The sequence below is a fragment of the Pieris rapae genome, chromosome 19 (assembly GCF_905147795.1).
Source record: "Pieris rapae chromosome 19, ilPieRapa1.1, whole genome shotgun sequence".
In the NCBI taxonomy this organism is placed as follows: Eukaryota; Metazoa; Arthropoda; class Insecta; order Lepidoptera; family Pieridae; genus Pieris; species Pieris rapae.
This window is the reverse complement of record NC_059527.1, coordinates 2318948-2330817: the sequence shown is the minus strand read 5'-3', so window position 1 is coordinate 2330817 and position 11870 is coordinate 2318948. Positions and strand designations below refer to the sequence as shown.

The 11870-nt window shown below is 32.3% G+C and overlaps 2 protein-coding genes across 2 annotated transcripts; one reads left to right on the top strand and one right to left on the bottom strand.

Annotated features, from left to right (window-relative positions):
• Positions 1–3930: 3930 nt before the first annotated feature.
• LOC123689106 (cryptochrome-1) lies at positions 3931–6202 on the bottom strand. Its single transcript, XM_045632436.1, has 2 exons — positions 5961–6202; positions 3931–5883 (listed from the first exon to the last, which is right to left on the bottom strand). Exons 1-2 carry the CDS (start codon positions 6063–6065, stop codon positions 4462–4464), a joined length of 1527 nt encoding a protein of 508 aa, XP_045488392.1. The 5' UTR covers positions 6066–6202; the 3' UTR covers positions 3931–4461.
• Positions 6203–6366: 164 nt separating this feature from the next.
• On the top strand, positions 6367–11868 carry LOC110997739 (spermatogenesis associated 6-like protein). Its single transcript, XM_022266037.2, has 6 exons — positions 6367–6551; positions 6723–6906; positions 7218–7387; positions 7867–8027; positions 9251–9382; positions 11378–11868. The coding sequence occupies exons 1-6, from the start codon at positions 6504–6506 to the stop codon at positions 11565–11567; spliced, it is 885 nt and encodes a 294-aa protein (XP_022121729.2). The 5' UTR covers positions 6367–6503; the 3' UTR covers positions 11568–11868.
• The last annotated feature ends 2 nt before the right edge of the window (positions 11869–11870 follow it).

The following is an 11870-nucleotide window of genomic DNA, read 5'->3' as shown; positions in this document are numbered from 1 at the left end:
AGAAACGATGTTTGCGCGGGCAGCTAGTAGTAGTATCTTAATATATATATTTCTTGTGTGCGTGTGTATGTGACTGAACTCCTAAACGACTGGACCGATTTAGACGAAATTTTTTGTGTGTGTTCAAGGGGATCTGGGAATGGTTTAGATTCACAATTTTGTCCGCTGGACAATGTTTTTTTAATTAATTTTCAATTTTTTAGTTGTTGTTGATTTTGGAATGTTTTACATTGGAACCGACAGACGGCGCTACCATCGCAGTGTCAAATTTTAAATAATATTCGAATTTTAATTTTAGTCTGTCCCGAAATTTAAAAAAAGTTTTGTTATCATTGTGTTATATCGTGTGTGACCATGTGCTGGATCGTTAGATATTGTCGTAACATTTGAATAATAATTTTCATCAAAATGGCTTATTAAAAATTGAAATTTTGAAATTAAAGACGTGTAGACAGGACAACGTCTGTCGGATCCGCTAGTATATATATATATCCTTATTAGTATGTCACACTAAAATTACTTCTTAGTCTCAAGGTTGATGGTAATGTTCCACATCTTGGAAAAGAATAATGTATTAAAAACAATACATTTGTACATTTCAGAGAGCTAATTTATGCAGATTTTGTCAGTTTTACTTCAGTGAATAGGCTTATGTAATGAATGATTAGCGCCATGGAAGTCGGGCTTGACGCGGGGCCTTTGGCTATGGGCCTATACTCAGACCCCTTGCTCGTCATCAAGACCACATTCACCCCTCCAAACACCTCATCCCTCCAAACTCCTCTATTATGTGCCCGCGGGGATCGACACGGCATTAAATTCAAGAACATTATAAAACCTAGCCTAACCTACCCGCGACTCCTTTTTACATGTTCAAAATATTTTTATAGGTAACAAAATGAACACGTCTTATGAATATCAAAAAATTAAAAAATATATAAAACCCTTCTAATTTTATGTAAAAAAATAAAGACAATAATGTTAGTATGCAAACTAAAGATGCTATAATTATAATAATTTAATAACATTTCTCAGCATTTTTAAGATCACCGTGACGGGCAAACTTCACGGAAGGCAGTTTTTGTTTAGACATAAAATTTTGTATACTAATTGGACACGTACCAGATTCACAAGTTCATGATAATTAAATGTTTTCAGTATCACATGGTAGCGGTTCTTATTTCATCGCACCACGCCTCGTATCGACATTCTTAGCCCTGAAACAAAATGTATAACTCATGTCATCACGTACATGTCATGTAGTCAAGAGTCTTGGGGTCTACGGGACATAGATTTATAGACCATGGCAAAAATAATAAAGCGGACCGAAAACGAGACCCATATGAAGGATTTGCTTAGTCTGATAAGAATATTATCAAGTACCTACTGTCTTTTATTAAGATATTAGATAACACACATTTAAAGAAAACACTTTTTCAACCGATTCAATCGGATCAAAACACCCCAATTTAAATAAAATTATCAAACAACTGGGAACCAATAATATCCTATCCGGGGAAATAAATACAGATAATAATTTTTTCTATAGCTGTGATACTTTTTGACTTTTAACATCCCCTTTGTATTAACGCGAAACGTTGAAAAAGTGTTTTCTTCATATACAAGTATTTTTTATATACCAGGGGACAGACGCAGGCTAGCCCATCGAACCTCACATTTCCAGAAGGCACAAAATTGCCGGCCTTTTAAGAACTGAAACGCTATTTTCTTGATGTAGGTACCTTAAGTCTAATTAGTTCGTAATAGCAGCTGGTTCCATCTAGTGGAGGTGCGCGGCAAAATCTACCTTAAAAACGGGCGTCAAGGTGATATGATTGGTATTTCGTATTCTGTCTGCCAGGATCTATGTAACAAAGTATTTTTGCCATGTCGGAAAGTGTTATACACATGAGTTCACTACAACAGAATTTACTCTTTTCTATCAGCAGTGAATACAAAGTCAATCCTAAAATTGCTTTCTATTGAATCTAGTTTCAAAACCACCGGAGGAAGTTATTCGCGAAGTAGCCCGTTATCCCATTAACCCATGCATTAGAGAATATAGGCAATTGGACAATTGTACTTGTTAACAGACATGTACTATTTGATACCAAAGTAGGTCCCTATCGCAATTGTAAGGGTTTCAGTTTCAAAGTTACTCGAGTTACTCAGATAATAGACGACTATGGATAAGGACAGATATTTAACCCATTGGATAGATTTTATCACGGGCATTGAGCGCGGCACCGAATCAAGAAATCCCGTAACTAATATAAAAACCTAACATACAATGACGTAATACAGGTGCGGACAATACGCATTAGAGAACAAGACAGAACGCATACTGCTTATTCACATCTCTCTGACGAGATCGGTGATTAGCGTAAGCGCGGCCGGTGCTGTCGGTACGCTTTAGAGTGTGTATTAGTATATAGGCGTGTTTGTCTGGAAGTGGTAGATTGAATTAATATCAAAGAAAAAACAAAATACTGGATAAATGAATTATTATAATTCCTTCAGTTGATAAAACATGCTATGCAATAGCATGTCATCGAGTGCCAAAGGTTTTTTTTTACTAAGAATGAGAAAATATATTTGTGTCAATTTAGACTTTATGAATGGATCTAAATTACTAAATTAACCTTTATTGAGATTAGTTTATTGAAGATAGATGGGAGTATTTAGGTCAATGTTTCAGGCTTCTTTAATTAGTGATATGTAATTGTGTGTGTCCATGTAATTTAGGAAAGAGTAATAAATAATATTGCATTTCAAATACTAAAAAGCTCTCAATAGTGTTTTTTTAACTTAATAATAAAATAACCTAATATATGACAATATCTATTGCTACTTGACACTAATCAACGATTATGCACTCAAGAAGGTTTATGTATGTTTAATTGAAATTTGAATTTTTATTTTTAATATTTTGTAAACAATCACTGATAAACGAACTCTAATAATTTGTTTGAGGAAATTCCAATTTAGCTTTTGTTACAAAGGCAACATTATATGCTTTTATGTTGTTACAGTGTGATGGATGTGGCTGTAGACAATTTTATAAATATTTACAGCTATTTGTGACATTAATCACCTACAAATTATATGTATCTACGAGTTTTTAAATTATATTTATTGCTATGTATAGAAGAGAAGAGAAAAAAGTAAAAGAAGAGAAGTGCTGATAACCCAATGCAATATTTAACCAAATACTAGTTGGTAAGCAGTTAACTATATCCTCTAAATATTCATAGCAACATAATTACATACAATAGGCACTGAACTCACTAACCTTATATGATTATGAATTAAAATATTCCCCAATGTCCAAGAGTGGTGCATCCACATCAATTTATCAACAAAAAAGACAGGATTGCGGATGCACCATCATATAACAAACTTTTTATAATAGATTACTATTATGGCTACTTACATTACTTACCTTGAGTGGCAAGTAATTAATAAATTAATATCATGAATAGGTGCTCAAGTGTTTCTCCAGATTAAAATTTTATTTAAAAAAATATTTCTGTAAAACATGGTACCTGATTGCAAACTGACTCGGTTAATATGATAAATAATCTTTACCATACATATAAATTAGAGATATAATAATATATGATTAATTTTGATGAACATGTTTTTCGGAGATTTCGCTTTAAATAGTTAAAGGATAATGTCATTAAGTATGAAGCCTTTGAATGATTAGATAATAATTTAACTATTATGAAGTCAGAAGAAGTTAAAAATGCTCACCTATTAAGATAACAATATCTGTTTATAATATTTAGTTAATTTCGCAACGCCCACATTTTAGATTTTGTTCACGGTTAAAGCAATGACCTATTATTATAACAACATGCATACTTGTATCCATCGACTACAACTCCTAATAAGAGAATTTACTTTCGATGAAATGATATTAAAATAAAATCAAAACAAATGGTTTTTACTTTTAACCAATGGTAACTTGACATTAAGTATCTATACTCTATAGTAACTTGTGAGTCTGTGCTTGGCAATTTACATTTTCTACTGTTGCATTTCTTCATTCTTGTACAGAATAGAAAAAAATGGATTTGGAGAAACTGTTAATAATTCGAGACTACTACACATTGATAATTGATTGAGTCGTGAGTTCGTGACTCGTGGTATGAGGTTTCGTTAACATCCTATAAAAATTAAATCAAGCCTCAAATTTCAGTTCTATAACATTTTGGTTCTGCATTACATACATTTTAGGCTCATTGTGAAAACCTTTTAATTATTTAAATAACCTTTTAATTAAATTTTCAAACATTATATTGATTTCTGTAAAATTTGTAGCTTAGAAACTTTTACATACTTCGACACAAAGAGCATCACCAGAAATACATCCATTTATTTTTCAACTGTATAAAATAAATTTATTTGAAAGTTAATTACTTGCAACGCCCTTGTATAACATTAACCTTTTTAAACTTAGTCAGATCTGGGTCTTTTAAGGGATTTTTTTTCCTTGTTAAGTTTATAAGCTGCTGACATTTTTTGCATATTTTCTTTATGAATTTTGTCATGGTCAACTATTCGCTTAGGGTAATCTACACCAATTACACAACCAGCAGCTGTTTGCACGGACTTAGGTGCTTTCCATGGTTCATAAATAAATTCAGTAGGGTACTTTTTCAACTCGGTAACATATTTTCGAATATACAGTCCCTCCTTATCAGTTTTCTTTCCAAATGCAACAGGACTATACACTCTGAAATACTTGTAAAAGAATGCAGAGGCTGATAACCACATCCAGTTACCAGCATTTAAAGACCAATCATAATCGAGGAGAAGATCTTCAAAAACTTTAGCTCCATCTTCCCACGATACCCAGAGATCCCCACGTGTTAAAAAGCATGCAACCATGTGTCGTGCTAAATGATGTATCCAACCCTCTTGTCTTAATTGACGCATAATAGCATCTACAAAAGGATATCCAGTTTTCCCTTCAGCCCATGCTTGCAAATAAGCATCATTTTTCTTCCATGGTATTTGAGTACACACAGAATTTCCAACCATCTTATCAAAGTTTTTAGTACCAGCCCCAGCTGTATAATAGAACTCTCGCCACATCAATTGGCCCATCAGTGATACAGGTGGTTCGCTATGCCTATTGCCACTCTCTACCTGTTTAAGTTTGTGATAGAAAAGTTTTGCTGACAAACAGCCATGGCTTATATAGGGACTCAAAACGGTAGTGCTTGGTTCCAAACTGTTTGGCGATGTGTTTGGCTTTTCAAAAGCACATACCCACTGCTTTTTAGCCATGTACATATTCAGCCTATTTAATGCTTCTGTTTCTCCGCCTTGGTATTTACATTCAATAAGGCAAGATTCATCAATACCCAACTCTTCCAACGGTGGAATGTCATAATCTTTAGATTCTATATCTTCAGGCTTACAGCAATCAGATAATTTCTTATTTAACTCAATACAGTCTCTTACTTGTTGATCCTTAACTAAAGATAAAAACTTTTGGTATGTTAATGGTACATTACCATTATTTTTCTTTAAAATTCCTTGAACGTCATATACTGTATGCTGAACACGTTTTACTACGAAAATATCATTTTCTTCACAGAACTTTTCAATTACTTCATCTTGCGCAACATATTCAGGATCAATATCAACTTGTACACTTAAATATTTCACATTCCAATTTTCAAAGACTTTTGGTAATGATACTGTTGCCGTACCTTTTACAATATAAAGACGTGTGTTAAGTTTCCGCAAATTTGTGTCCAGGTTTTGTAAACTTTGAATGAGAAACCTGAGTCTATTTGTGCCTATGCGATTTTTTACCTCAGGGTCTATAACATATATTGGTCTCAAAATGTGATTTCTGTTCTCGGCCTAAAAAGAGTTTAATATAAAGTATATTGCGACTGTTTTTATATTAAGATATTTTGAATATACATCAAATATTTTACCTCATTAATTGCATTTCTAAGTGCGAGGTTATCGTGAATTCTTAGGTCTAAACGAAACCAATGAACAACAGACGGAATAACCATTGTTCGAAAATACTTTTTCATACAAACTACAAAACGTTTATATATTGACGACAATATTCTAAACTCGATGATTAACAAGCTAGTTTTTCTAATATCGTATAGTTAAAAATAACTGATCTAGCCAACTTATTTTACTGCACACAAGTATAAGTATATATTTGAATTTTGAACAAATTCGAATTTCCAAATGAATATAGACTATAATCAAATTTATTACCAATAGTGTCACTTGACACATAAGGGTTTAACTAACCGAATGTTTTTTGTGGTTTCAGGAGTTGCAAATTGCCAAAATATGTAAATATTGTCTTTAATCAAAAAATTTAAAATTTTTATTTACAATCGTAACTAAAGCAAATGTTTTTATTTATTTTGTTATGTTCTTCTCATTTATTACGTTAATCTTGTGTAATGTGTGTACTAGAATAAGTCAACTCTTTATCATCGATATGCCACCTAATGATGCCGAAAGTTATTGAGTTGACGATTGAAATAGATATTCAAAAGGTAAGTTTAATATCTGTTAGGAAAAACCTCAACAACAAAAGGCATGTAATATTAGTTGTACATTATAAATTTTTTTAATTTACATTTTTTAATTTCATTTATTTATACTAATCTAAAGTATCCTTCCTACCTTATATTTTCATTCCTATGATGATTAACATAAAATTACAGGTTTCTTGTCCAGGAGTATGGTTGTGTCAAGATGGCCGGGTTTCTCTTACAGTATTTGCCTTGGGAACAAGTTATCAAACTTGCCTTTTACCCCCAATGTTTCCACTTATGTTCAGGGATGTATTTTACTTTCGCAAAAGATTTCAAGAGAGTTGTGCTTTAAGTAATATTTGCTGTTTACTAAGTAAGTGGGAGAAGTTTTTCAACAGTATCCTACTAGACTGGTTCTAGTATAAAAGTTGACTTAAGCCCTTTGCACACCACATGCACTGATTTATAGAATCTAACTACCACTGATATTCTATAACATCTAATAGCAATAGAGGTTTTTGTATTCAATTGTAATTATAATTATTCAGAACAAAAACTCAACACTGCAATCACAGTTGCTCTTGAGGACTGTATTTTCACATTCTAAGGCACTTAGTAACCATTTCATATATGTTTAGATTATAAGTTTCAGTTATTAATACTACCTTCCTAATAATTTTTCAGAGGATGAAACAATATATTGTGAATTAGTACAGTGGTGCGAAGATTGCTCAAGTGGCGAGTGTGTAATCTTGGCCCAGTATCTGGGCTCCTTAAATGATGTTTTATTCCCACCAAATGTGTGTTCTACAGATGGAGTTGACCTACTTATGCGCAGATCTAAGGATTTTCCTGTAAATATTAAATAAATATATATATTTATAGTAAAGAAAAATAAATACAAATTGTTTCTTCCTAATATGGCACATATTGATACAGAAAAAATGGAATCTTAATAACCTCTTATTTATTTTTGTTCATAATTTTTATTCAATGATTTCTTTTTATGATTTTTACTGCGCAAGATTTTTAAAAGATATTTTTTTACATTATTATAATGCATTTAATTATATAGGTATCATTTATTCAAGTTAAACACTTTGTCAACTATTCTGTAAGATGATGTATGTAAGATGATACTGTAAGAGATGCAGAAAAATATACTATATGTATTTTGAAAAATACATATAGTATATTTTTCTTTTTAATTATAATAAGTACAGAACTTTATTCTTATTACACTAAAAACTCAATAGGTACTACTGAAAATGTTACAGCCTAAAAAAAAACTTTTTTGTAAAATTTCATTGAAATTTAATTTACAATGTTTCAGGGAATTCTATCACCTAAAATTGAGATAGCTACAAAAGTGAGAATAGATGAAATATGGAGTCAAGGCTGCGGAATGTACAATAAAGTGAAGGCTTGTCATTGTGGTCCTTCGGATACAGAAGCAAGGCAGAAACAAGTCTGTCATTCCGCACAATATCATAGGTATGTTGTTCATAGTTTATGTGTTGTCTAGTTGTTTGAAGGTGTGACTGAATGAGAAACGACATAGCGCCAACTATGACTTGTATGTCAAAATCCATAACATTTTTTGGTCTTAAGGAATTATTCTTATCGGCGAAATTAACACTTGCTGGCATGGTTCACATCCATAAATCGTCGCGTTAATGAAGAAAGGTGTACTGCCAGTGTTGGGCCATTGAAGTTATTTAAAATAAATATTTACATTTGTTATAGATTTAAAATTAAAAAAAACCTGTGAAATTCACCTGTGGTAGAACTACTTTATATTAATTATATTTTAATATGTAAAGCATTAGACTTTAAGTTTTTATAAAACAAAAATAATTAAAGTAATGTTTTAAAATCTGAAAAAGAAAAAGCGCAAGTTTGAAGTAAGATTTTTTAAAATTAATCCCTATGTTTTTTTAATTCAGTAAATGTATATATATATATATGTCTTATAAATTTATGTGTCTTCTCTTTTTCCTGTCGCATTTTCGTTACATGGGCATTCATATCACAACGATTCTAAAGAAGTTTTTACTTAAAAATTCCTGTGCTGTAAATTTATATCGTTATTCCTAGCGCACCTGGAACACTAAATGTGTGTGGAGGAAGGATGGTTAACAAGTTCCACCAACCTTTACCTCAACTCATTAAACCACTAAGCCCGGAGACCTAGTGACGATAGTCAAGAAGTTGTAACTTTAGCAACTTGATTGAATTTCGATCTTTAATTAACTCTCTAGAGATTCAATTAACTCTCCGATTTAACTACTTTACTGCAACATATAGATTTGTAAGGGCAGATTCTAGGTGTCGCTACACTAATAATTTTAACCCGGTCTAATTTAAATTTCACATTTTAATAATTATAATATAACACCAGGAATGATTTCTTCAAATGTTGCTATCAGGTCATGGCCTAAATTTGACTATTTCTTTTGTATGCTAATGCTATGTTACAATCAAGAGAATCCGCGTTGCATATGTATATTAAAAATCTTCCGCTCATTAAAATATTGAATAGCATTAAATTGAAACTGCTGCCTCCTTGATACATAATGCACGTTCTAGAGATCTAAGGTTCGATTCCCGACGAAACATTTGTTACCTGTAAGAACAGAAGATTGATTACACCTTATTGGACCATAATAATTTTATGTAATCTGATTAGTAAAATTTGTTCGTCTGTCTTCGTCCAGGACAAAATGCAATCAGGCTAGACGGATGCCATCCAGATCTAGATCAAGGTCTCGAACCCGATCAGAGGGTTCCAGGTCTTGTTGTAGCCTGGTTGCAGAACCGGCTGCACATGCGTCTTGTCGGTGCCCCAAGTGAGTAGAATATAATTTATTTTAGACAAATATATAACTAGTGGCTTCGAATTACGGCTTTTCGCAATTCGCGCGTTTTACACTCATTTGTACGATGGAGGAAAACATCGTGAGGAATCACATAGCTTTGACCTAAAATCGATGTATATGGTATACGTATGATACTGAACCCTGATAACCTACTAGCCTATTTAAAAAAAATCACGAAACAGGTTTAGTTTGTATAATCTGAGGCCAAGACTAGAAAAGGCCGGCAACGCACTGAGCGCGGAACTAACATCAATAGTCCTGCCCGATTTCCCTTGTTCTTTATATACAAAAAAATTATGAACGATCGTAGATATTCATGTTGGAATATATTTGTTGGATACGATTGTCTTATTTATTATTTCTATGATTTTTATTGTACAACTAGCTGACCCGGCAAACGTTGTTTTGCCATGTTTTTGTGCCAAAAAATTAAAGTTTATAATTAACAAATAAAACATAAGGGATGATCGTAGAGGGGTGAAAATTTAGGGTTGCATGTATTTTTCTATGGTGTATCGTAAAAAAATCGAAAAATTTTGTCTAAAAAATAAAATAAAAAATTTAGGGCCACCCTTAACATTTAGGGGGATGAAAAACAGATGTTGTTTGATTCTCAGACCTACCCAATACGCACACAAAATTTCATGAGAATCGGTCGAGCTGTTTCGGAGGAGTTCGGTTACTAACCCCGTGACACAAGAATTTTATATATTAGATATCAATAGTTATAATTACCTTGATATAGTCCGTTGACAAGCAAATCCCGTATCTCCGTCTGCCAAAATAAGCGGCCTCGTCGACAATACAACGTGTATAATGTTGACACAAGCGATGTGGTATGGGGTGCCAATAACTCACGGAATACTGATGTCTTACGGTACATAAACCTATCTATGAGATAGCGGCCTATCATTTCTTTATTTTCTAAATATAGGTTACAATAATGTAGCATTCTTATGAAATTATTTTTGAATTCAGCCCAGTAGGTAGTTATAGACATTAGTTATCACACGAAAAATGTTTTCTTTCATATTAATAATAGAATAGCATAAGGGTCTGTTTCACAATGTCTGGATAAGTTCCAAATAAGCTATTTATTACTTATTGGTAGGATAAACAGTATTTTTGCGTTTCACGACTGTCAGATAGCGCTATTCGTCATGAAATGCGATGTTTCTTATTCGGGACTTTTATCTTTCGAATAATTTATGTGTCGCATAGCTATTTGGAACTTTATCCATACACTGTGAAACAGGCCCTAAATGAATTTTTGTATAGATTAATTTAGGTTTAGTATTGTATCAATGGCTGTAGAATCTAACACATACGAACACACATATAAGCAGGTAAGTTCTTGTCCACACGTGTTGTTCCCACAAAAATGAAAGTGTGTGCTCCTATTTCACCATGCCTCCGGCTGATAGAGGACAAATCTTTGTTTTGAATTTATTTTATTATTATTTATCACTTAAGATGTCATGTGGAACATGGTGTAATGGTTGCAGCTCCTTACAAACCTTGTGTAAAAAAACTTGGCGATAAAAAGAGTGCGGAGAGTTATTGCTAGTTCTTTTCTTCCGTTTTACGCGATTTGAGAATTGTCAGTAAATATAAAATTAAATATAAGAATAAATAAGCCACTGATATAACCTAAATGTGGAACCAGTTGTCCCTGAAGTATTTCCCAATTCGACTTAGGGTCCTACAAGAAAAGAGCGTACCAATTCTTAAAAGTCCGGCAACGCACTTCCGAGCTTTTTGGCAATGTGAGTGCCCATAGGCGACGGTATCACTTAACATCAGAGAGCCTCCTATTACATTTAAAAAAAAGAATTGAGGAATTTAATAACTTAGCAGTATGGGTCTTCCCTTCTTGTTTCTTCTTCCTTTATCCATTAAATATTACATTTAATATAAAACATGTTTAAATGTTGATAATCTTATATTAATTTTTGTATTTTTTAGCACATCTATGGAGTCTGACTTGGGAGGTCTGCCAAGGGAAGATCGAATCCAGAAATTATTATTAGAAAGTCAATACATAGACTACGACAAACTGTGCAATACAGAAAAAAAGAAATATAATTATAAAATGTCGCCTTGCCTCTGTGAGATTTGTAAACGATATCATGAATTGTTTCACACTGAGAATTAATTTATACAAGTTTATTTATTTATTCAAAATTATAGTAATACCAAATTTAAGTTATAAAGACTGATTTAATCATGTACATAGTTTTTAATTTATATATTTTTTTTGTTACAAATAAATACGCACGAATAATATTTTTTTTTATTTCATACAAATTCGAATGGGTAACGTAAAATTAATTTCTCTACATTATGGCTTTCATTATAAATACATTGCTCCCTTATAAACCACTCTCTCTAAGTTATAATAATTGAGAGATGCTTACAAAGAATATATCATTGAAACGGCAGTGAAAATTTTTACCAA

Excerpts from the sequence above, each read along its gene's own strand:
- LOC123689106 (XM_045632436.1), bottom strand. The coding sequence starts at position 6,065 with ATGAAAAAGTATTTTCGAACAATGGTTATTCCGTCTGTTGTTCATTGG. Across the intron at positions 5,884-5,960 it reads TTAGAAATGCAATTAATGAG|GCCGAGAACAGAAATCACAT; the intron begins GTAAAATATTTG and ends AACTCTTTTTAG.
- LOC110997739 (XM_022266037.2), top strand. The coding sequence starts at position 6,504 with ATGATGCCGAAAGTTATTGAGTTGACGATTGAAATAGATATTCAAAAG. Across the intron at positions 6,907-7,217 it reads TAATATTTGCTGTTTACTAA|AGGATGAAACAATATATTGT; the intron begins GTAAGTGGGAGA and ends ATAATTTTTCAG. Across the intron at positions 8,028-9,250 it reads CATTCCGCACAATATCATAG|GACAAAATGCAATCAGGCTA; the intron begins GTATGTTGTTCA and ends GTCTTCGTCCAG.